General features: G+C 43.3%; 4 protein-coding genes across 5 annotated transcripts in view; 3 read left to right on the top strand and 1 right to left on the bottom strand.

Moving 5' to 3' along the window:
• The first annotated feature begins 39 nt into the window (after window positions 1-39).
• On the top strand, window positions 40-846 carry LOC6609817 (28S ribosomal protein S28, mitochondrial). The gene is made up of 3 exons (XM_032715565.1): window positions 40-388; window positions 450-571; window positions 629-846. The coding sequence occupies exons 1-3, from the start codon at window positions 110-112 to the stop codon at window positions 810-812; spliced, it is 585 nt and encodes a 194-aa protein (XP_032571456.1). The 5' UTR covers window positions 40-109; the 3' UTR covers window positions 813-846.
• Window positions 796-1957, bottom strand: LOC6609816 (probable inactive tRNA-specific adenosine deaminase-like protein 3). Its single transcript, XM_002034434.2, has one exon. The coding sequence runs from the start codon at window positions 1924-1926 to the stop codon at window positions 844-846; it is 1083 nt and encodes a 360-aa protein (XP_002034470.1). The 5' UTR covers window positions 1927-1957; the 3' UTR covers window positions 796-843.
• A 274-nt stretch (window positions 1958-2231) lies between these two features.
• On the top strand, window positions 2232-3337 carry LOC6609815. The gene is made up of 3 exons (XM_002034433.2): window positions 2232-2567; window positions 2624-2759; window positions 2894-3337. The coding sequence occupies exons 1-3, from the start codon at window positions 2355-2357 to the stop codon at window positions 2962-2964; spliced, it is 420 nt and encodes a 139-aa protein (XP_002034469.1). The 5' UTR covers window positions 2232-2354; the 3' UTR covers window positions 2965-3337.
• Window positions 3338-4148: 811 nt separating this feature from the next.
• Window positions 4149-26034, top strand: part of LOC6609813 — a 41695-nt gene continuing 19809 nt past the window's right edge. For both annotated transcript variants that reach the window (XM_032714819.1, XM_032714820.1), the window contains exon 1: window positions 4149-4293. In XM_032714819.1, the coding sequence (XP_032570710.1) occupies window positions 4242-4293 (52 nt within the window). In that variant the 5' untranslated portion in view covers window positions 4149-4241. The remainder of the gene's footprint in view (window positions 4294-26034) is intronic.

Genomic DNA, 26034 nt, shown 5'->3' with positions numbered 1-26034 from the left:
CAGCTGCTAATAATCGATTAGCAGTCTATCGGTACTACTCTTCTTCTTTGGTTTTCCACTTGGTTTTGGTCTTCTTGTGGATATTTTTAAGAAATATTAAATTAAAACCATGTCGCTGTTGCAAAAACTGATCAGGTCCAGTGTACCGATGGCTTCATTAACCTGTCGTTCCCGAATGCCAATGGCCATTCGATTTATCAGCGCTGACACAGAAAAACCGGCGGAGGGAGCTACTCCCGCTGTGAATACGGAAACGGCGGAGACTAACAGCAGCAAGGGAGGATTCGCCCGTGCCTTCGACAAGTACACGGCACCAGCCACGCCACCACAGCTGCCGGAAGACAACCAGACCTTCGCCTCCCTGCTGCGCAACTCCAAGTTGATAGATGTGGGTATTCTATTAAAGTAATCCCTTTGTTTATGTAATAACCTGTTGATTTCTGGAGCAGCTGGGCAACGCCGAGGGCAAAGTGGTCAGTGGTAAGATCTTTCATGTAGTGGGCGATGATCTCTACATAGACTTTGGCTGGAAGTTCCACTGCGTCTGCAGTCGTCCAACTCGCAATGCCAGGTGAGTTCAATACAATCTCCTGTCTCTTTATCCAATTAACCACTATTCCTACTTCAGCGACTATGTGCGAGGAGCCCGAGTTCGACTGCGCATCAAGGATTTGGAGTTGTCCACCAAGTTCCTGGGTTCGTCCAAGGACATTACCATTCTGGAGGCAGATTGTCATTTGCTGGGTCTTCTGTCCACGCCCACCCGCCAGTCGACGGCCAAAACAACACCGAAAATCGAAGATATCCTATAAGTCATTTATTAAAACAAAGGTTTGTTAAACGTTACGTCAAGTCTGCGTCCTCCTTGGTTGTGAACTGGAACACTTCGTAGTGATGGTTGAGTTCCCGCACCGAATGCAGCTGGAATCTCGTGGCTAGAGCTCCGTTGTCAGAGTTCTTAACGAAAAATACTCTTTTCGCTCTGCTATGTACCAGGGCCATGGAGCACATAAGGCAGGGTTCCTGCAGCAGATAGATATCGTAGCCGGTACACAGATAGGGTCCGAATTTGGCCAGGTTATCTGCTCCTTGATCTGCGTTCACTTTTTTACATTCTCTCGACTTTTCCGCTCCGAATGTCAGGTCTTTGTAGTCTTCATTGTTCATCAGGTAATCGTAGTAGGCTTTAGGAATACCCCGCAGAGTGGTATCCTCCTTGGAATCTTCGGTAAATGTAACCTCCGGATTTGTGGCTCCTCCTTCTTGACTGCGAGCCACAAAATCGACGAGCATCATGCAGCAGTGCTCGTGGGGCCTACAACCTTCGGCAGTTCCAGCAATAGACACTATGCTGGGTTGTCGCGGATCCACGCAGATGCCCACCGGCCGATTGTCATTGATATCCCGCGAGAGTCTCACAAGCAATTGCCCGATCCTTTTGTGAAATCTGCGTTGTGCGGAGCTGAAGTTGCTGCCATTCCTCAGTGACTCCGAGTAGTGATTAGGGTGAAACTTGCAAGGCCAGTGCTTAAGGGTCTTCTCGTACTGCACCCGCAGTCGGGGCATCCGTTCCGGCACCTCCACCACCCGGACTCCCTGGCACAAAGCACGGAGTACGTGCTCCGAAAAGGAGAACTGTTCAAGGTGTTGTTCCAGGCTTTGAGACACTCCGATCTCTGAGCTGGGACAAATGAGCACGCTGCGATCCTGGACGCGCTTTAGGTGCTGAAAGTGGGGCAATTTCTGTGCGAGCTCCTGGATGACCGCCTGGAGCTGCTGTTTCGTCTCCAACTCGCAACTGTGCGCCTTGATGAGCGCAATCTCTTCGTCGAACTCATCGGAGAGGATGGCCCGAATACCAGTGATGTCTTCATCCAGATTGGGTGATTTACGAGCACGTTTGTTTGGTGGCGCGGATATATCCATTATTTACTTAATTCATCAATTAGAAGAATGCCAATTGGAATCGAATGAAATCGGTTATCGATAAGTGTCATGCGCAGACGCTGAAACAGCTGTTTGGGTATTAAGCGCCAACTTTGAAAAATGTCTTCTATTTAAAGTATATATTTGAAAATAATTTAGTAAAAGATAAAACCTTTAAAAGTCTTTAAAGCTATTTAGTTTGGGAGCTTATATCAAAAAGTGAAAGCTGTTTCAAATATGTTCTACTTTTTATGTAATCAGCTTATTTCTGATTAATTGTCTAATTTGCATTATAAATCCTTACAACCAATATCTTTTTTGATGTCTACATGTAAGCAGGGCCCAGTTTGATATCCAAAGTTTAAATTCAAAATTCCAGTGAAATATGTGCTTGTGATTTCTAGTCAAAACTCAGAGGAAACATCGAAATGTGTCTGCGCTTGTTTTGCGGCTATTTGTCGCTCTACATTGGCTGCATCTTCATCGGCTTCACGGGGATGCTTCTAGCCTTAATGGTCTTTTCTGTGGGTCTATTCGAGATGATCAAGGGCAATCCGGAAACATTGCTTGTGGTTATGGCAATGGTCTTTGGCATTGTCCAAGCCCTAGCCAAAATTCTTCTTCTCCTCGGAACAATGTGGGTGAGTGAATAAGTTTATCCCTAAATTTGTAAAGATATCCAATCGATGTTTTACAGGACATGTGCTGGGCTATGCTCTTGTCCTTCTTTATAGGTATTGCGGCCCTAGGGCTTCTCATCGCACTTGTGGTGCTCTTCTACATCCTCTTGTGGGACCCTCTGCACCTCCTTCTGGGTGCTTTTCTTAGCATACGTAAGTTGAAGAAAAGAAGTTTGGGATTTCGTTGATCTAAAAACAAAAAACGTAGAGTGCAACCTAATAGTACAAAAATGCTGTCCATATTCAAGTTAGATTTTTAATTCAAATAATATTTTCCCCTTATCCAGTCGAGATGTACTACGAATGGGTCATCATTTCAACCTGGTGGTGCTGTCGATCATGCACCCACGACTGCTAGGAGTTGCAGTTGGTTCTACTTGTTGCATGCATAGAAGATACAAACATACCATGTTGGAGATCGAACGTCTTGGAACGAGCATACTATACAACTCTCAGTGATCTTCGCCTCGATTGAAATACTGTGAGCACTAGAGAGGGAACTTGTATTCGAATACCCCCAATATTTGTGTATGAGGCGACTTCGTGCTCTGGTCTTCCGACTTGAGTGTCTTTCAAGTAAGTCAGTTCACTCTGAGACGCGCGCTGGATATGTCGTTCCTGGAGCGCTCGAGCTGTTCCTGCGAATAAGCGTGTGTGTGCTAGTGTACCGCCCCCTACCCGTCAAGGAAAAAAAAATGAAATAAAAATATCGGCAGGAAAAATATCAAAAATTATATCTGAAAATACACAAGTGTATCTGCAAGTGCAGTCGTATCTGTGAGACGAGAGTGTTTTCCATTTGCCGCAATTAGAAGTAACGGTGCGAAGGTGATTTGCACGGGAGAAACTGGAAAATCAGCGAAGCGCGAGATACTTGTATCTGCAATTTGTGTGTTTTCGTTTTGTTTTCGGTTTCGCAAATAGCAAGTGAAGAGCCCATTACTTTAATTCAATCATCGATCGTTTGCAATCGTTTGTTGTGTGGACCGCTTTTGGAGAATCCTCACAATTTGTTCTAAGCCCAAATAAAAGTAATAAAATAAAAGCCCCAACCCCAGAGACACAAGTCCGCGAGCCGGTTTAGTCATCCGAAAGTTCCGAGAACTGAGCGCAACTTTGAGATACATTCCCGTATTCTCATTCCGAATCGCTGGCCACCAGCTGTTGGCCACAATGCCTCCGTACCTGCTGGATATTTGCCTTACCCCGGAGCTTCGTAGACCGCGATAAGATATCGGCGACTAGTGGTGAATAAAGCCAGATACTCGTACTCGAAACTGCGAAAACGTCCATATACGAGAAACAGACGGAAAAGAAAATCGCACAGTTCGGTGCCAGTGTTTAAAGTTAAATCGAGCGCTTATCTTATCGGCCAGCCATTGATTGAGCTTTGCCTTTCCGCTCTGCGCCGGGTGAAGTCATTTGGCCACAATTCGCCCGTTTTAGATCTGCGACCATATCTAATGCAGCAGCCAAAGCAGTCGCGATAATAACGACCTCCTTCAGTGTCAGTTGCTGTGGCTCTGCAATCGCCGTCTAAATTTAGAGACAGATCAAGCACGAGGGACCAGATCTGGCCAAAACCAAGCCAGACGCACTCGGAAATCGTAAATCAAGTAGCCGGAGGAGACCAAGATGGACATAGAATCCGATTCGGACACCTCGGAGAGATGGGAGGACTTTTTTGGTAAGCGAGCGGGATCACTGAACTTCTGCGTGCAGAAATGACATGACTCAGCGGGCTGGGGAGGTGCACTGAGGAAAAATCACGTATCAATCAAACAGATAAAGACTAGTAGTATTGGTTTTCAGCATTTCAGACGAATTTAGTCTACATTTTAATAATCCATCATTGAAGGCATAAGAACAGAAAAGATTAGGGATATATGCATTTTACTACTATATGTTTACAGTAGGATTATTAATAATATATTTATGTCCCGATCTTATATTTCTTCCTGTGTGGAGGCACTACGCATTCTCCAAGAACTCCAAACTCCGAATATGGACTTGCGTACAAGAACAGACCATCAAGTTGGCTTTCTTTGACTTCGCGGGTTGGGGGATGGCGATGGAATGGGGATTGGGGCTGGTGCTGGGACTGAGGCCAATGCATTTGGTGGCTCGACGGCATCGTTCCGTTCCCATAACTGTACAAAAAGTGGGGGGAAAATAAAATAACAACCCACTGAGTGGTGGCATTGCGTGAATTGCGGTGTAACGGGTTCGCTTTGTTTTTGCATTCCGCTTTTGCGCAGTCCGAAATTTTTCGACATTATTTAAGCGCTCGAAAAGTCGGTTGTAATGAAATTTAATGATAATACATAATTTCGGGCCATTTTGACCCACATATTACCATACACAAGTGTGGCCAAGAAAAGGTCTGTCTTCGGATTTGCAATTTATGTTTTGGGTGGCTCCATTCGGTTTGTTGACCCACTTAATTCGTAACGCCGATTTGCTTGTAACTTTGAGGCACATGCTGCATATTTGCTTTTCTTCTGGCCGAAAGCTTTCGTTCAATTATTGCATTAGTCACAAGTCTTGACACTGCGTTTCTTTTGTTGACTTTCTTTATTATTATTGCACGCCCGCTAACAGCGGATGTTAGATAACGCCGCCCTTAGCGCAACAGCGCTGTGAGTAGCTCTGTTAGTTAACCCATGTTTGGCCAAAGAAGTTTTTCAAACTTACAAGAATCAATAAATAAAAAAAAATATATATACATAAGTAATTTTTAACTAAGCATTTAAAATATTTAAGTAATATTTAATTTTATAATAATTGCAAGTATCTCTGTTAAAACTGTGAATTTAGGCAATCTTTGGGTCAACACAATTCCACACAAAATGTGTAGATAGAGAGAGTATAAGTAATTTAGTTAAATAACTTCAAAAAGCTGCTCAAAGAAAATAGCTTAAAACGGGTTAAGATGGTGCGTCAATTATTGATAACGAACACCGCGAATTCAGCAAGTGGCCTTTGTTATATCAATTATAAACTCATGAGTAGGGCGAATGAATCATGTATGGGTGATCGGGGGGAACTGCGGCATTTATGGGTTTGTTCTGCTGATCCCACCAGCTTAGACATAGACGATTGTGCAAGTGGCTGGCATTTGGCGGGGTCACCAAACGTGACGCCATCTGCCGGCCGCATGTCCAGGATATTACCCATGTTGCATCGACCTATAAATAGAATATCGCCGGCAGTTGACCGCATGCACTATCAAATGTCACCAGTTTGTCTTCTTTTGCCCTTTCCATCTCCCTGTTTGTTTGCCTCTTCAACAACAGAGTCAACTTCAATTCCAGACAAACAAACAAAACGGGGAATAAGAAATTTTCATTTGTGGACACAAGTGTATGAGCAAGGGGGCGGGGTGCCAGGTCAAGTCGTTGAATTACCACTCGTAACCACAAACACCACGGGAGTCTGTTCATTCGATACTGTTAAAGATTGTGATCTGAGGAAACCTTTTTGGGCCCTGCGGTTCGCCATCGATTCTCTTGTGACATTTATTTGGCTGGCCTGGCTTTCATATTTGGTTTATTCAATAAATACTAATAGATATCGATGGTAGTAGTGCTAAGGAGGCGTTGATAAGATTTCGCCGCAGGTATTTATTGACTTTTTGATAAAGCCGACAAGGCCAGCACAACAGACCTGTTCGTACATTTGTGGCATGTGCGTGGCGGCCAATTGAAATACCCAAAAGTTAAGGGGTCAGTTTTGCAGTGCTCCACTTCCGCAGCCGCGGGGCAAAAGGTCCCAATTAAGGCAATTGACGAAGTTCATCTAATTAACCGCTGGCATAGAGTTCGGTTTCATAATCGTTGGGTTCATTGGCCAATTGGTTGTTAATGCCATTACCTCACCCAGTTAGTGTTGTCGTAGTTCGCAGGAAATGCCCAAGTCAAGTGTTGGTAAGAGAACTATCAGTTGTTGAAACTTTCTCGAAAAAGTGACACATTTGTAATCTAGTTGTGGTATTGTGATAAGTTTGCTAGTTCTTGAGGTAGAAAATATATTTGGAAATCCCACTTTAACCAACAAATAGAGCCAACTTGGCACCACTGAGACGGGGCTATAAGTCTTGCCCCCTAATTGCCTGCAACCAGACTCTGGGATTTTGGAGTTGGAGTTGAAGCTGCAGTCATATCCCAGAACCAGACCAGACCTCAAGTGATCTGTGTGTGGGCCGGCAGTCGGCGTTTGTCTGACGTCTGACGACGTTTGTGGACGTCCTCTCAGCACCCAGCACCACGACGGTTCTCTAATTGCATTTCTCTCAGTGCAACGGCTTTTGTTGTGGGCGTTGCAGAAGGTCGTAAAACCCGAGTATTGTGCACGCACGTCCCAAAAGGTTTTTCTCAATGAAGTTTGAAGAGTCTGTCTAGTCATATACCCTTACCAAAGTGGGCATAAGGAAGTTGTAAACTTTATAGACTGAATAAATTTATCAATTAAAAGTTCTAATTAATAATAAATAGCACATAAAAGGTAATGGTTTCTTTTTCGCATAAAAGTGCACATGTAATTTAATTTTAATTAGCCATATAATGAAGCTAGCATGTTATTATAATACTTCTTTGGATTAAGAACAGTGCTTCCAATAGTTTTATTTTGTTGCCTGAGAAATTGTCTTTGAAATTCATATTTTTTAGAAGGGTATAGAGATATGATATCTGACTGACTGTTAAGAGTCCTGCACATATTTCGTTTTTTTTTTATTTTGCATTGGGACCTGGGGTTTAATGAACGCTTTTGCCGCTCACAATTCTATTTGGCAGCAGATTTACAACTTCCTTGCAGAAATGCCATTTGCTCCGGCAATTTACGCCCACCTTCGTCGAACGAGGGGGCGGTCTATGGATATACCTATGACATGCACTTAAGCCGCTTAGAACCTACATAGTCGTATATGGGTACTTCAGTTTATATATACATAGGTGTACCGATCGATAGAAACTTCACGATCGTGAGTCACATTGAATCGGAAAAGAGAGTGACGGCCAAGAGAGCTGTGAAAAGTTATGTTATCAAGTTTTTTTTTTATTTTGTTTGGGTCTCGTCGTTCCTAGTGAAAGTAGTCACTGCAGTCACCCGTGCTCCCTCACGAGCCCCACCTTTCTCCCTCCCACTTTTCCATTCCATTTCACTGGGCAGGCACGCATGCGCAGAGCATTGGTCGCCGCTCTCACTCGCACTTGTGGGCAACGACCGGCAGAGAATCTGTCACGCTTCGTCGATGTCTCCAGCCGTCTCAGTTGCTCTTAATGGCCACCTATAAACCCATCCCGCTGACACACTTTCGCTTTCAGCGACTGCAATCGCCGATCTCTGACATAATGGCCACGATTTGCATTAATGCTAAACGATTATTATTCGGAAGATGCAGTGAGAAAAACATTCAGTTTTTGTCTTTCCAAATAAATCTAAGTACTAAATCAGATTTGAAAGATGGTTTCGATAGTAGATTGAGTTATATATTATCTAGTTCGATAGATTTATGTTATTAAAGTATTCAATTTCTGCATGCTACAGCACTAGCAATATTGCATTTATAACTTTTTTATCTTTCTAGTGCTTCACTATTTAAGTAATGGGTATGGAATAGTCTCAACACTCGACTTTAGCGTTCTTTCTCCTATTTTTTCTCTGTAGAAGGAACAATCGACGTTTTTTGTTCGTTTACTCAATCGTTTAAAGATTGTAGCCTCTATTTCCCATTCTCATTTGGCGAGTGAAACCGAAGCTCTATTTATTGATTAATTATCCCCCATGCCTGGGATTTGGGCAACGGAATTGGGTCATTGCAAATGGCAAAACACAAAATCAGCGGGAGTTAAGTGCCTTGGGGTATCAGTAACTTTCTTGGCAGCATTTCGGCCGACAGCAGGGGGTGGCCCAATACTGGAGTCAAGGTCATAACTATCATTAGTGAATACCTTTGGAGCGGTGAAAAACCTGAGGAGCTATATAACTTTTACCTATGCCTCCTGAGTGATTCATACAAACGCTTTTATTGCTCAAGTTTTTAATTGCGCCTCAAAATACCCGAGTTTATTTTCGTTCTTTTTATAAGTGCTCACTTGAATAGTAAAAAATTCTATTGGCTTAGTTCGCTGCAAAATAAATTCCAAAAATAGCTAAAAAAAATAAATGGATACCCATTGGATAAGTGAAAAACTATGATGAAACAGGCATATCGCTTTAAAGCGTATCGTCTACTATTAATGCGAAAAATTTCCGCATTGTCTTCAGCTCCCACTTTTGTTGTTTCGAAAGTGAATTCAAACGGTGGAAGTTTATATAATTTCCATACAATAGCAATTTTATTTTATAAATGAGACGCTTTCCAACTAAGTATTTCAATGGGCTATCGCACAAAACTACTTATTAACACACTCGCCCCATTATTATAATTGAAATATTGCTGTAACCACAGAGATGACATTGATCCATGGCATTGAAACTTCCAACTGTCTTACGGTTCTGAAACGCACTGTATTCACACATATACATAAATATGTACATAAATACCGAGCAGTTGGGTGTAACGCAGTTTTCGAGCGGCCAACCTTCAAATGTCAGCGACTGTTTTACATTGAGTCGCTGCTGCAGCTTAAAGTTGTAAAATGCATACGTAAAACAATAAACAATTAAAGATTCACACATCCAATGTGGAGTGCCTGGAAATTCCAATGGAAAAATGCAGTCTTATTGGGCAAATGTTAGTCACATTGTCTCAGATTTCTCATTTTTCGTTTGCCAATCAAACAAAGCCAATGTCTGGACATTGTTTAAGTATTCATATGGCCAAAACAAATTGTTTACCTTTGGCCAAAAATGGGCAAACACAGCTGTTTGGCAACAAAAAGCCAGAGCCAAATACAAAACAAATTGCGTTAGAATTGTGTTTATTTAGCTCGCCAAGCCGAACAAATGCAAAATTCTCGGAGCCGAAAAAGCTCTAAAAATATGCTGCTGAACAGGTTTGTTATTTTAATTTTTTTTTTATATTTTTGTGCCTTTTCTGTTTAGCACAAAAGTTCAACAAAATGGAAAGAGAGCGAGTGGAAAACGTGAGCAGCTGTGAAAAGCAAACAATGAGAAGCGAGAATCTGAACTTTGCCCAAGCCAAATACAAAAGTTGCTTACATAAGAACTTTAAACGGGGTTTAATAACCAAAAAAAAAAAAGAACAACATGTTAAGTTTGTTTGGTAACCGATCTTAGCGCAGTGGAAAATTCCTTTTTTATGACAGCAATAATGAGTAAGCAGTTTAATTTTATTTACTATTTTTCATCGCACATTTCGTACATCATTGTAATAAACAATTTGTTGAAATATGTAAAATTCACACTGCCTCATGTCAGTTTAATCTTCCAATCAAATTTTAAAGTGTGATCACTTATCGATCGATTGATTCATGATCACCTGCAGAAGACACCGATCGTAGGCAGCTATCTTTATGTCTTTCGATGTCGAGTTTCCAGTTTCTCGGGCCACTCCCCTCTCACTCACGCCCACCTTCTAAATGCCAGATTACCTGCATTTGCATGATTTCCACATTAAAAACAATAGAAAACGCTTTAGTCATGTTGCTCGACTATCAGATACCCGTTACTTAAAAGCAAGTGCTATAGCAAGCATGTTTAAGTTTCCTGTTCTATTCTAATTTTTCCATATAATACTCGTAGAACAGAAAATCGTCGAATATGGTATGAACGGTGGCGTCTGCCCAAAAATCGATGTTTCAAGTGAAAACTGGTTGTTGAGGTGTGCGTCTGGTGTTTGAGCAATCTGCGTGATCAATACACGACGCTAATGTACAGATCATGAGCACTGATTGCGCCTGCTGCATGAAAATCGGAAAAACTTGTTGTCGTCTGGTATCTGCAGCCCCGCTGCAGTTTGCAGTCCATCATAGTCTTTTCAGTCCGGCAACTTGTTCTCCAGTGCGGCGGAGATCATCGTCATGGACGCAACAACGATCATCACGATGATCGCGACTCGTTCTATCCTCTTATTAATTTCCAACACAATCTGTGCGGCATATCATGTCAAAAATTACAAAGAGTCGCTTGTTCAGGGGGCTGGGTCAAACACATATATACATATACTCGTATGTATACTCGAATGGTTTGAAATTTATGAGTTTGCTTTAGGTACCGCCGCTCTAATTAATTCGAATGAACATCGTCGGTTTGGCTACAGGGCCCATGACCTGTGCTCCAGTTTCCCAATACTCGTAGTATTTGCCCGGAAAGTTAGGGCCACGCCTTGTGGGCTCATTAAAAAATGGCAATCAGCGTGACCATTCCGTAACCAATAGTTTTACCATTTGGCAAACATCAGCTAATGAAGGTACTGGGAGAATTTATTATGTGATCACTAACTATTTAAGGAAATTATGGAATATTTGTTTTACTAAGTAATGTACTGGTATATTTTAGTATCTATCTATCTGAGACTGAAATTATTTTCGATTTATGTTAGTTTTTTGTTCATTGTGCCCAGCCTTCACCTTCACCTTCGATCTGTGGCTTCAAACCCATTTGTATGTCGCTGACGCTTTGTAATTTAAATGAATTGGTATTTAACAACATTATTTCGGACAGTCGGCTGGCAATGGCCAACGTGGCGTATGATTTTAATGATACCCAGTCAAGTCTAAGGTTACAACGTTCATTTTGTATGTGTATGGATTTCCTACATTTATTTCGCAGCGATTACTGAGCGATTACGCCGGGCCAATATCCATGGACTACAAATTGTGCGGACATGCTAGCTAGCTGGGATGTGGAAAAAAAAGTGAAAGAGCCCGAAAGACTTGGTCGTGATAACACGTAGGCCACAAACAAGGCGCGCATGCGAGTGCCACGCCCCCTTGGAATGCCGGATCGAGCTTAGTTTTTTTTTTTAGTATTTTCCTCATCTTTGGCACGTCTGTAGAGCTCGTAGCCGAGCAACAACACCCACTCGATATGGCCGACAGAGGTTTATCTCTTCTCGACTGGCTGCACAGTCTTATTTGGTTGGCATTGCCTGTTTTTATGACCTCCCCCCAAGAAAAGCAGAAAACCGAAAAATAACGAACAAAAAGACTACGGTTACGCCTCTCCTCGAGTCAGGTGCCGCAACAAAAGCTGAGGTCTCGCATCTCGGATTTCGGCCTAATAACCAGCTCAGACTAAGCCATCTTGTACACATTTTTCTACTCAGTTTTATGGCCAGCGTATAAATCTGACCGCCATCACAAGTGGATTTCCAAAGGCCTTATCTACAGAATCACTCTTTCGTGGCGATTAGAATTTTTGATTTACAAAACCCATTTGAATTCATTATGAAGAGTGCATCGTTTATTCATGGATAAACTTTGGACAAAGCGAAATGGAATTCCTCGACCAAAATGATTACCTTTTAATCAATTTTTCCCCTTGGCACTCAAGTGGCCAAAAATGCAGCCAATTGCAGAAATCAAGTCGATGAGCGATCGTAAAGTGCTCAGCGAAACGCGCACGTAATGCTCATAAATGAATTTGCATTTGCCGAACATGGGAACAAGAAATGCGAAGCCGAAACTGGCACAAATTAAGTGAAAAGTAGATACATATCTGTCGGCACCTTTTGGTCGATCATGTTTGACACAAATCAAATCGAAACCAGCCGGCGAGCAACACGAAAACAAATCAAATTAATCCAAATCGATGGCGATTAGCAGGCGGAGCACACGACGGGCGTAAAAAACATAAATGGCTCGGGTAGCTTATCACTGAATTTGGACGTGTCTCGGAGTGGGTGAGTGACCTGGACAAGCCAGCTCCACCTAATTAGCACCTCGAATTGCGGTCCGGGGTGTAGCACTAATTTGGGTAGAGTAAACACTGGAGTAAACGCTTTATTTAACTTTTTCTCGCTTGCGCAATCGCAGCTTTCGGCATCGGTGGCGTATACGTAATGTGCTACTTTATTTACTTATTTCGTTTTTTTTTTTGACCATTTTGTTTATTCCGAGTGCATGGCTTTTCTTTTATTTGTCAATGTCGTGCAGTTGGCATTACGCCATTATTGTTATTGTTCCCTGGCGTACATTCCTCTGCCTTAATCTCTTAACCACTTCGGCTTATATAAACCAATTAGTCGCCTTGGCATTTGCATTGAAATGCATAATTTATGAGTGCAGAAGACAGAAGACAGGCAATTATTATCCAGCCAAATCCCAAAGTGTGCAAAAGATATAAAGAAATGTTTTCCGCTCACACGAACCTTAGGCGCAAATGAAGCAATTAAATTCAACAGATGCAGACTCATAAAATTATATTTTAATGTGTTGGATTCGTTGTCTGCGTCTGCCTCTCTGCGGAATATTATGTTAATTTCTATGCACGAAGCATAAAATTTTAATTTCGTGTAACTTTAATAGGCCGTAAAACGTTTAACTTTTGAATTTTAATTACTCTGCTCTCTGGTGATATAAGCCTGGCATAGATCATGCTGGTTCTCCAGATTGTTTGGTCGATTGAATTGGCGTTCACATCAGCAACGCTGCTGCAGTTCTGGGCGATTTATTACGACTAAGCCAGCATTATCTGTGTCCAATGCGGGACTTTCTTTCATTACTTTGAAGCTATTTTTTTTCTACCAGAGAAATTGTTTGAATTTTGTACACAAAGAAGTATTGTTATGATGGTAGACGTTAAGGAAACTTTCTTAGATTTCTGAAAATATAACATAATCTTTGATAATCCCATTCTACATTTAGATTGTTCAAAGTGACTGAATTTTTCTGAGTGCACTCTCATGTTTTGCTTTTTTGCCAAATTCATCTCCAGTCGAGTTGAGCCAAAGTATCTGTAAGCTACTTTTATAGCTCTTGCCGCTGCCTAATTGCTTTTCTCACTCGTTTCACCGTTTTCCTTTCTTTGCAGGTAAGCAGCCCACAAATCTCTAGACAGCACCACTGACCCACTTGCTCGGCGACAAGTGGCGCCACCAGGGGATCTCGGGGAGATTTCCAATCCCGCAGGGCGGCATCATACCTAAGCCAATCGGATAGGGATGTATTCGATCTGATCTGCATGTGGGAGATATCTTTATTGCTATGTGTCACCATTATCGCAGTGTGCTTTCCACTCATCCACTGGCACCTTCATGAGTTATGGTCCCCTATTCCCAGAGAGATCGGGTTAATTAAATGCGCTTTTCCCTCTTCGCTGACAGTCCGACTTTCCCGACCATTCGCCCTCGCTCAGTTGACAAGATGATGCTGGTATCCGCAGTGATAAGATCTTGAGATCGCCGATCCATTGACTCTGCTCCATATTTCGGCATGTGCGGAGGTGCCAACCTGTTCTCTAATTGGGTTAAAATGTAGTTGGCCCGGCCCAAGGCGGAAATCAGTCGACACAGCCGGGCGTTGGCCATTTAGCAATTGATGTTGCAAATGGCGAGTGGCATGATTTATTCGTGAGCCTGCCGACTGACCTGATTTTCGATTGCATTTTAATGATGCGAAAAGTGCCAAAAAGTGATAGCTGGTTTTGCCATAGATACCTAACTGACTTTGATATGGTCAGGAAACAAGAGTGGTAAATTAAATTATACAAAGGTGAAGCATCTGGATTTGCTATGTATAAAATATCTTATAGTATCATAGTAGCAACTACTATATATTAAATGCGACATAAGGACAGCTAGTTATAATCATTTGTAGTAAAGCCCAAGAGTGATCTTTAATCGGTTTAGAAACCTTTCGGTGAGACCATCTGGGAAACCTCACATCGGTCGACTGTGTCAAATGAACCTGTCAAACGTCAGCAGACATTCACTTTCTCCTCGGCGCAGCTGGCGCCTGGCAATGGGTGGTGGTCGGAGGTTGGTGGGCTATGGGCTGGAAACGGTGGCTGGAGGTGAGCTGCATCCTGTGCCGCGCTAAATTGCAATTTGTTTATGCGCCCAGCACCCACACACAGACACACACGTTGCGAATCGGTAGGCAATAAGTCAAACGCCGCCGCCGAAAGTTCAACAAATTATGGAGAGCTAAAGGTTTCAGTAAACGCCGCACATTTGTTGCTATTTTTGCGCTTCCGTTGCATGTTGCAATTGCATACTGCATACTGCAAACTGCATATTGCAGATGGAGTTGAAGACAGTCAGGCAGTCAGTTAGTCAGCCGGCTGTCTATCATTTGCCAAGCACTCATGCCTTTCATTTTAGCCGCAGACAATTGCCATGCCTCCCCGGACAGCGGCGATCACCCGCTATATACAATCCCGATTCCCAATTCCCGCCATCCAATCCCCTCCTGCATTTTCCTGCCCTCAAAAAGGCCGCTCTTTCATTTTTGCCCGATCCGCAGTGCAATTTCTATTTGTGTAACGCTTCGTTTTCATTCATAACTTTGCGTTGGGCTGAATTTGGATCGGGAAATGCATTGGGTGCCCACAAATTAATGCTAAACTCTGTTTAAGTTGCACCACCACCACCCCGAAGCCCTCTTATGCAACATGCGATCCTTTGATTTTTCCATCTGCTGCTGCGTTCGGCGGCAATGAGGAAGTTGTCTCTTGTGGGTGACTGTGGCAAATGGCCAGCGTCTGATTATGATTATGGTGGGGTTAAGTTTCGTCGCGATTTGCTGCGGTTATTTTATATATATATATATTTTTTTTTTTTTTGCTTTTTGGGCTGCGAGGCGATTGCCCGCTGTGATAGCCCAAATGTGTGGCAGGCCAAAATAAGCGACTGAAGTTATTGTTATTGGATCATTACTTTGGCTATAGAAAACAGTACAGCCTGAAAAGGTCAGTAATTGCTTGGCGTTTTAATTTAAATCAAGTGCTTGATGCCCTAAGATGAAACCATTTTCTTGCTATAGAAGCGAAATGAATGAAATACAAAAATGCTACTTCAATGAAAAAAGACTACTACTTTTGTTTTTATAGAAAGTATGTATATTTAGCAAGAATTCCTTTTAATATTTACGAAAGTAACTCATCGATTGTTATGGTCTGAAAACAAGATTTCGACTTGGCAGCTGCACGTCCTCGACCTTTCCGCGATCGGCCAAGTGGCTGAAGTGGCTGCTGCCAGCTTTTCAATAACAATAAAGCTGAGATCCCCGCGCTCCACTCTCTAAATAACATTGTCAGTCGTCAGACAATGCAGCCTGGCGCGTGCTTCTGGCCAGGCCCAGATAAGGCCCAAGAAAGAAACCAAGCAGCCAGCTCCTCGGGGAGATGCAGATGCAGATGCCAGACGATGACAGCTTCGAGCCGAACCTAGCCGAGCCTAGCCCCCATTTGCCTGGCCCATTAAACGGCAGCCCAGGTGGGCGTCGCCCCGCATCCTGGCCTTCACCATGTCTCCCTGCCCCTGCCTGCTCCTCATCAACAGACAACAATGGCAACGGAGGCGTCATCTACCAGACTACGCCGGCTAACAAATGTGTCCGTGCTGCTTGATGATGACAGGTCCCAGGATTCGCGTAATGAGTTACCTACACTTTGCGAAATAGGGATACAGGTTACGATTTATAGTAACCTAATATCAATTGGAATGTTTCAAAAACTATTAATCTAGATTTTTGAAAATTTGGAGTAATTCCGTTGAATTGCATAATTACCAACCCATTGAACTTATAATTTTTCGTTCGGTTTTTAGAGTGGACCCAAATTCCTGGGGGTTGGCGACTGACTCCATTTGTCAAGCCAAAGTTTAAGCGGCGTCATGTGCATTAATTGTGGCAAATGTTTGCCCGAGCTCTGAGCCCAAACCAAACAACCGGAGGGCAGGGCAGTTGGCTGGCTAGCAGATCATGATTTTGGGGCGGTCTTGAGTCTTGAGCTTGAGCATGAGCGAAAGTGATTTCGGCCGCCGGCTGCATAAATCCTACAATGAATAATTTAGTCGTTCGCCAGTCGCGACCGTGGATCGAATGGAATGGAAACCAAACGAAACGTACTCTTTGGGGGAAGCATTTAAGCCGCAGGAGTTGCGCCCAGCCCCATTTGACCACCCAAGCGTCAGTGGCGGCGGCGCCTTGGCGGCAAATTCATCACATGAGTGTCCCCCGCTTCCAAGATCCCAACCCGAACCGCGTCCCTCGTCACCGACCTCTTAAACCCCGGGGCGACTACGCTAAATCGTGTGTGAATGGCTTGACGAACTGCAACGGCACAGTGGGGCAAAAAAGCAAAAGTAATGCTAAAATTGAAGTGACCAAACTTAAATGTGTAAATCTGTTAATATAAAGCATATATTAGATTTGTATAAACACAAATAAGTTGTTAAGGTTCTTACGAATTTTCGCCAAAAAAATAAACTATTTGATTTAAACTTCAAAATCTTGTAGTCGCTGTCTTCAAAGTATCAATCAATTACTTACTTTCTTCACTATGAAATGCAACACTGGCAGTGCTGCCAATTCTTAAAAATATTAAGAGAAAACTATTTGTTTCCTTTTTATTAATTTTAGGTGTATAAAATAATGTACTGAGTGCAATGAGTAATGAGTGCCTGACCACCGTGCAGAGCTTTGCTTTAATGGCCCCAACCTGGCTTGGCCGGGCTTGACCATTACGGCGACCAATTAGTCATTCGGCACTGGTCTTACATGTCATCCGTCCGAGGGGTTTGGCCAAAGAGACAAACAGCATACAAGCAGGCAGCCTGTAATTTGTTTGTCAATTAAAAGCGCCGGCAACATGCAAAATGCCTTTTGTGCGACTCACTTTCGCAACATGTCGCACGTAGCCAGTTGCCGGATGAAAGCGGGGTCACAGAATTCACCGGAGCGGGGTCACCATTGAAATGGAAAAGGGAATGGTTTGTGGCAATGCCAGGGGAAGTGGCCTCCGAATGCGGAAATTGGCGACAGCTGGCGCTCACTTTCCACTGCATTTGGGCGACTTCTTTTGTGGTTCTGCCTTGTCAACGCTAATGGTGATATGCAAAAGGAAAACTGAAAACCGAAAGCGGTACACAACGGCAACGGCCACGGCAACAACAAATCACAGTGCCGCTGTTGCAGCTCATTATTTTAACGGTGCCGCCGGCGGCACTTTCTACCGACTGTCCAAAAATAAGCAGCCATGTTGCATATAGTCTCCATACACATTTGTATTATTTTTGTTTCCACTTCATTTTTTTTTCTTCTGCGCTTTTTGGCCACAAATCCTAAAATGGCAACGGCGTCATGTGCGACCGACTTAGCCAGGCAGAGGCGACAAGGTGATGGTGACATGCTCGCCGGCTGAGGATGGCAGCGTGATTGGAACTGGAGGAGTCGAGGCTGAAGTCTTTAGAAGATGGATAATATCGTAGCATAGCTATAAAGGTTTTGCACCAAATTTATTGCTGTCTTGTTAAATATAGCTTAAAAAGGTTATGAGCAATTATTTATTTTTACATGCCTGTCATGGGACTTAATACTTTCTAGATACATGAAAGTAGATACTTTCAAAAATGTTCAAAAAATATTTATGTACACTCTAATAAAAGCTGGAAGAAAGACGAAGTTTAGTCATTCATGTGATTACAAGTATATTCTGGAATTTAATCACTCCAATACTTTGCGCGGAATGAGTTATATGACTTATCCTAATTTATTTAAATTTTAATATTAATAAATGTTGAAAAAATATGTCAATTAAAAATCAATCTTTCCTTGAAGAAAACGTCACTTTGTGTGAAACATTGCGATGCGATCTCTCAAATATTTCCATCCCTAGCAGCATTCGCAGTCGCAGCTGTGTTTTTTGGAGCCAGGTCGGAATCGAAGTCGGATGCGTGTGTTTGCCTTTCGGCGAATAAATCTCAAATATAAATAATAAGCAAATATTTTATATTTGCCTTTTCAAGCAGACTCCACTGATCTTTGTGCCCGTGGATCTGCTGTCGCTCTCGATGCCCAATTTGGTGTGGATTTGGTTGTGGCGACGAGATTGGCGGCTTTAGTGGGTCAGGCGGTCGTTTTAGGGAATCGAAATTGAGACTGGCGCCTCGCTGGCATCGATTGATTTCATATGGGTGCCGTGCAATTAAGTCCGCTTGGCAGTGTATGTATTCATAAAGCTTCAGCTGCACTGCATCCACATGTTCAACGGCGGCTAATACGATCTCAACGAGCCCCCAGAGGCCCAAGGAGCCCGATTCTGATCATTCAATTAAAATATTTCCAGAGAGCAAAGCCCCGAGCTGAATTGATTGATCAAAGCGCAGAGAGCAATAAATAAAATGAGAAGTGAATAAAATGAATAAATGCAAGTGCCAGCTATGCGCCGCACATGTTCAACACTTTGCACTTCCTCGTGGAGTGGGCATGGAATTCTGCTTTTCGCCGTTGTGCATTGGAATGTGAAATTAATGAAATCACATGCAGACGACTCGCTCGAATGGTGGCGAGGGGCAGGAACCGGGGATATCAAGAGATACCAGGGGATATCGGGGGATATCAGGGTATATCAGGGTATACCAGGAACCCGGGCGGACGACGATGAGGTGGCCACAGCGCCGCTGACAGTGATTAATGTCCGCAGCAGGAACAACAGAAACTACCCGCACAGAGGAAAAATAAATTGAACTTGGTCAGTAAATGAGATTCAATATAGAAGTTTTTAAACTCAGCAATTTGGTGAGCTTTTCGAAACAACAAGAATTAAATCAAGTTTACGCACATTTCCCCTTCCTGATTGTTACAAAATGTTGAATCCCATTATAATAATGGGGTGTTATAAGTTTCTTTATTACTGAAAACAAATTTGACATAATACTATAAACAACGAAGATATTAAGGAACCAAGGCAACAAGAATAACTTAAGTGTGACTTTTCCCCAGCTCCAGGAACAACGCACACTCACATTAATGACACATTAAGATCCAAAGAACAAATCACGGTCAAGTGGTGCTCCAGTCACTTGGGTGGCTTATTAAAAGCGAAAATAAGACCCGAACAACACGTCTTGAGAACGGCAGATCGAAAGTAGCTTAGGTCCACAGAAAGGCAGTGAAACGAAATGGAATGTTAAAAGGGTTACCACACAACAAAGAAGCTGAGGAAGCGGCCCAGAAGACGGTGAGCTTATGGCCCATTAAAGTGAGTCAAAAGTAAAAGCCGTGAGACAGTGACAGTGTTGGAGATAATCCACTTAGGAGATACCAAGCTGCGAAAAGCTTCCGTCTTTGGGCTCGTAATGCCCACCAAAATTAGGCGACCTATGCAATCAAACCACAGCACTGATGTTCACTATCAACATTGAATTTCCGAACTTATTTATTGCCCATGGGTGAATGGGAACTTATTCAGACAGTTGACTCAACGCCATAGACTGAATCACTTGAGGTTTCGATGCCATGATGATGCCCAAGAACTGAAATTCTTCTCCTGATATCCCAGGTTCTTTGTTTTCAGCGCATGCGTCACGCGCCAGGCATTCATCATCATCATCATCATCATAATTATGGCCATAGTCTTCGTAATCAGCGGAGGAGGGAACTAAATGCCAGAGAAAGAGAGAGTTAAGTTACCAACCTGCGAACAAACCATTGTTTTGCGACAGAAAAATATTCGGTAATAAGCAGAAATTCAAAACAGGCGCTCTGAAGAAAGTATCGCATTTCCAGATCCCGATCCTCAAGCCCGAAAACACTGGCCCTGGTCTTGGGTTACACATTATACAACACATCGGCGGAACAATAAGAAGACGCAACTCACATGGTTTGGTTTCCGCAAAACTCCGACAACAGTGGCCACTTATAATTTGTTTCATTAGCCAGCGTGAAATGCACTTTTGGTCAGCCTTGCAGCTCTGCAGGTCTCTCCCGATGTCCAGGTATCCAGCTCCTTGTGGCTTTTCCAGCTGCAACTTGGTCACTTTTCATAATTTTTCATAATTTCGCGTGGGCAGCGCAGCATTTGCATTTGCATTTACATTTGCATTCGCATTCGCATTTGCCAGCCGACCGACCGACTGACTTCCTTACAGCTGGCCTCCACTTTCTGGGTCCGACTTCAGTTTTATGTCCTCAGCCTCCATAGTCGCCCAGTGACTGCCACGCCCACTGTCGAGTGTCCGCCGCACAACTGCCCACCGTGCGAATGGGCGGCTATTTTTCATTTCAATTAAATTCGCATCGCGACTGCAAATCAAATCGATTGCCGGCGCATTTAACGCCTGTCGCATTACTTTGCGAGCCCACTGTTTGCTCTTACGCAAGCGATCGGCGGGTTTCAGATACAGTAGTACCCGTCTATGAAGTGCAACAAATGTTTGAAACATAAATCAACCTGTTATTAACCTTGAATAACTTGCCTTAAAGATTCAAAGATACATTAAGGTTGCTTTTTGCAGTAGATATAGATTTTTAAACAGTATTTTAAGGACCGGTGACACACATTTTCTCACTGTGCAGCTGACATGTTGGACCGGCCTAATAACACTTTATTGCTTAGGCTTTAGTACTTTGCTTTCACGGTGGCACAGTTTTTCAACCAAGCGGTTCCTTCCAAGTGCGTGGTGCAGTCATCATTTGTTTGGGCTGGTTTGGCTAATGACATGTGCCTGGTCACGAAATGTGCTCCAGACACATTTGTTGCGCCCAAATGGTAATAGAACTCCACGCAGCTAGCGATGACATCGTGTAATTCGAGTGTGTTCAGAACTGGAGTAGTATGAAATACTGGAGGATGGATGGAGACATTTTTCGAGGAAGAATGTATAGAGAAGAAGTCAAAGGCAACCTCACAGGAAGTTTGATCCTGTTGTTACTCGATCTAGGACCATCTACCATCCCTAAACACTCTCCATTTCAAATCCACTCAGACGCGTGTCTAATTTATTATTTTGACCTTTGTCTGTTCCTTTGAAATGGGGAATTCTTTCTGTTGTCTTAATTATTCACCGTGCTAAACACCTCAATTAAACAGATTGCAGTGTCAGCGTTCAGCCCTCAGCAATCGCGTGTCAAAGTTGGATTTCCATTACAATGGGTCTGTGTGCGAAGTCACCCTGTTTATATGGCGATATGTGGTGCACCGTAGCTGCGTTTTCAAGGAGTGCCCTTAAAGGGCCGAGCAGAGCAACCCCTGCTTGGATACGGATACGGACACCCACCTCACCAGCCCTCGACTATTTGTTGTCCCAGTGCACGAGTGCGCCAATTTCCCGGGAACTCCCGAAAGCACGCAACAGTTTTCGCCGGTCGGTCCCAGCATCCCCACGAAATGGGTGGAAAATCCCATCCCCTGTTTTTCCTCTCCCTCACTCAAGAGTTGAATAAACCCACATCGGCACTTTCACAGAGCGAAAAATAAATATTTAATATTGATATGTGCTTTATCCAACATTGGTTGTATAGAAAAAAAGGTATCTTCCATCGGGACTGAGCATTTGTACTTCATATTTAATTTTTAAAAAATATCATAAATGTCATAGCTACTATTAAAGATTTCAAATAACCAAAGATTAATCGAAATATGTATCATTATAGCTTTAAAATTCTCTCTAAATAATCATTTATGGCCGCAACTACTTTCGAATAAGAATTCAAACTTGGTGGTTAACTTATATGAATATAGGAAAGGTTACTCTGATAACTTGAGTGTTATACAACAATCTTGCGATGACAATATGCAGTTGATTTGCTTTTCTTGTTTTCCGCTGTGTGACGAAATCTGTTACTGCTCCCTATTGTTCACATGTGGGGGAGTGGTGGATCGGGGAGTTGGGGGAAACACTTTCACCGCTTACCGAAGAGCGGGGCTTCCACTGCAGTCAATACTCGTAAATCAAAAGACTCCACTCCATCTCCATCTCCATCTTCATCTGGAAGAGCAGCAGTGAATGCGACTATTACCCCAGTTTGAGGTCCAACCCTTGAGATGCAGATACGGCTGCACAAGGGGCCCACACAATGCATCCGGCAGATACGATACGCGCATCTGCGAGATACACGCACAAGTGCAGGGCCAGTTGACAGTAGTCACCCCCTAAGCGGGACCATCGCCCACGCGCATGAGCACTCAATCCGAAGCGCAAATTCTCTCTTTTTTTCGCCTCTCCCTCTCTCACTCTCTCTCTCTGTGCGACTGTTACATTTTGAATTGGGTTTCGGTTGGGTTTTGTTTTCAGTTTTTAGTTTTCAGTCTCACGTTGACCGGTGAACATCGCACAGGAAACCAAAGTTAAAACCCTCGAAAGTGCGCATTCTTGCAGCTGACCGTTTTTTGTTTAAACATATGAGAAAAAAAAGAGCAGTGAAAACTCCGAGCAGTGTGTGTGCAGCGATGCGTTTTTAAATGGTTTCTGGGCAGCCCCCCTGGATTAAATGCATTGCATGCCATATAGTTTGCTTCCGTTGCGCACCAATTGTTACTGCACCCCGCCCCCCTGTGACACGCCCTACCCGCTGGCAAGCAAACAGAAAAATAACAAAGTAAAAAATACAAAAAATACGAAAAACCAAAAATGTTTACAGTGTTTGGCAACTTTGTTGCCCCGAAACGAGGTCAATGCATTTCCAATTGCCGATAACAAAAAGTGAGGCGAGCGCTCGAAAACCGAAATGTTAAGTTCAAAGTTAAGTGCAGTGCAGCGCCCCAAAGCATTTACTTTAAATCATAAATAAATGAAGAATTTTCCACTCGAGTGAACAAATGGCCATTTGCCAGTGTGTTGTGTGTCTGTACAATTGTATCTGTATCTCTATCTGTGTCTCGGGCAATAATTGCATGCCATAAAAACCCAGCAGCAGCAACTTGTTATCAGCGCGGCTGCTGTGCCTTGTAATCGGGCCTCCACTTGAACTATATCCCGTCTTTATTGGTCTTTATTGGATTACCGGATTACCAGTGGATGGAAGCGGGTTAAGAGGGTACAGTACGCTCCGCATACAGCAAACAACAGCGACAGCCAGGTGAGTGGACATGGACAGCAACATTGTTGCCGCGTCGATATGTTGACCCGGGGATTCCAGCGAGTGCAATGCTCTCCACGAAGAACTGTGTCACTGTCCACCCCCAAAATTAACCCACGCCCGCATCCCAAAGATATTACAAGTACACACAGAGATTGGGTTATTTTTGGACCAACTTCAATAGTGGTTGCATACTTGTCAAGTTATTCATAGCGCTGAAGATACATTCACTAAAAATTGGTTAACCAAGCTGAAGCTGGTTCAAATTACTTTGCAGAAACTACTGCAAATCTGCCACCCAATGATAATAAGTATCTGTGAAATACAAATGTTTTAGATATTTCTCTGTGCGCTAGAAACCCCTGTACAGTAAAACCTTTGGCCCCCCGCAAGCAGGCGATATAAATCTTTTCTATTGAAATCGAGAATCAAATACGGAGCGAACAAGCGGAGGCGGCAGATAAAACGGATTAAAGCGACAACACCACTTTAAATTAATAAACAAAAGTCAATGACTGTTGTTTGGGGGAGGGAGGGAAGATATATGGTAATGTGATATTGGGTCCAAGTACTCGGCACAGACGATAATGGCGGGCGAAGACCGCATAATGGGTGTACGATTTCCTAGCTAGATCGGCGCAGATTGAGCCATAAGCCCGCAGATGCCGTTATAGTCATTGATTAGCCATATCCATGGCAGTTAATTAATCAACGCGCGCGATTTGGGGTCACTCGTATCTGGAAGTCGTGCGGGGTGTGAACTATGCGCAATTGGCTTATCAACAAGAAGCCCCAAAGTGAACGGATTGGGGCGACGCGAAAGCGGGCAAGATAATGGCCAGTGGATTTAGAATGGCGAACAAAAAAAGAAGTTCAACGCTCGCACGAACAGTTAAATTACAGTGAAGCCTCGCCGGATTCGATGGACGGTGCCTATAAGCGTATCTCGCATTAGTACCTGCCATTTAGGCCACGCCGTGACCAATTTTCCCGTCCGGCCCCTTTTTTCCGCAGGGAAAGCCCATGCAAATGGGGATTTTTGGGGGAATACCGGAAAAGAGTGCTGTTCGCTGGTTTTTGCGGCACACAGAAAATAAATCTTGATATTTCAAATTAACTTCACTTATAAATAAATAAATATAAAAATGATCATAAATAATTTCATTTGAAAACACATTCATATTTAAAAAACATATGAGTTAAATAATCAGATTGTTGTACCATGAATTGACTAGTTGACTTTGTTGACTAATATTGTTTATTATTTTTGGGAATATTTAGAAGTGGCACGATTTTCTGCTTTCATATCAACCAAGCCATTATCAAGTGAAATGTGTGTGAATGCCAGTTGGGAAAATGGGAGTGGGTTTCTTTGTTTCCTCGTGGAGAATTAGCTGTAAGCAGCTGTAGATCCAACAGAACAGCTTTATTTTGGCAATTGAAATTCCCTGCCCGGTACGATCGGCAATGACAGCTGAAGTGTGGGGCCGCAAGTTTTTTTTCAGTCCCACCAGTCAGGCATAATAATAACCCTGAAAGTTTACTGACTTCCGTTGCAGCGACGGCAGCGGCAACTGCCACACCAGCACGTTGCAGCACTAGCGACAGCCGAGCTGGGCTTTAAGCCCCGTAGGCAGGAGTTGGCCAAGATGCGGAGGCAGGAATGGGCCAGGGGCAAGGGCGATACCATCTGTGGACACCCATGCTCCTTTGTGGGGATATCTGTGGGGATGGGAACGGAGTGGAGCACGTAGGTGGCGCTAGTGTTGTTTATGCAGAGGAGGAGGCGTTCGCTCCATTCTCCTGCTGCCTTCTTGCCTCGTGTCGTCTGCAATTTGTTGCTGCATCTGGTGTTGCTATTGCCATGGCATTTGTTGTACGAGTACCTGCAACCTGCGGCTAGAAAGGAGCTGCGATGTTAACAACCGTTGCTACGGTTTGGGCCCAACCCGTCGCAGAACCGTGTTAACTGAAAAGCGGCGGCTGCATTTCCACACGTTCCCCGGCAGCAGCGACAATGACATGACAGCAGCAACAACGGCAACACCAGCAGCATCTCTATGGGCCCAGCAGAGATCCCATCTGTGTATTTATCTTAATTAGGCGGGCGTTGGCCAAGTCAAAAATGCATGAATCACTGGCGAACGGAGTGACAAGGCTCGAAAGAGCCAAGTCGCAAAGGAAGCCTAAAAATAGCAGCTGCAATCGTGGGTTAACTGCTAAAAACGTGGTTATATTAAGCGAATATGAATTAATTTAGCTGCAGTTCAGCTGTGGAATTTCGAGATTATACATAAGATGGTCGAAAGATAGGTATTTCATTTATTTACAGAGAATCTGTGGGGTAGCCTATCAAAAACTTAATTGAAAAATGCATAATGGCTTGTATATCTTTTCGTACGTATCCTTAAGCCGAAGAAACCAATTCCCCATCGGCCAATAGCAATTAATTAGAAATCGCTGAGCGACGAAAATTGATTTTACTAATCAAATCGCACACA

Source organism: Drosophila sechellia, chromosome 2R, assembly GCF_004382195.2.
Source record: "Drosophila sechellia strain sech25 chromosome 2R, ASM438219v1, whole genome shotgun sequence".
Lineage (NCBI taxonomy): Eukaryota > Metazoa > Arthropoda > Insecta > Diptera > Drosophilidae > Drosophila > Drosophila sechellia.
Note: the sequence above shows the minus strand (reverse complement) of the source record. Positions and strands in the feature narration are given on the sequence as shown.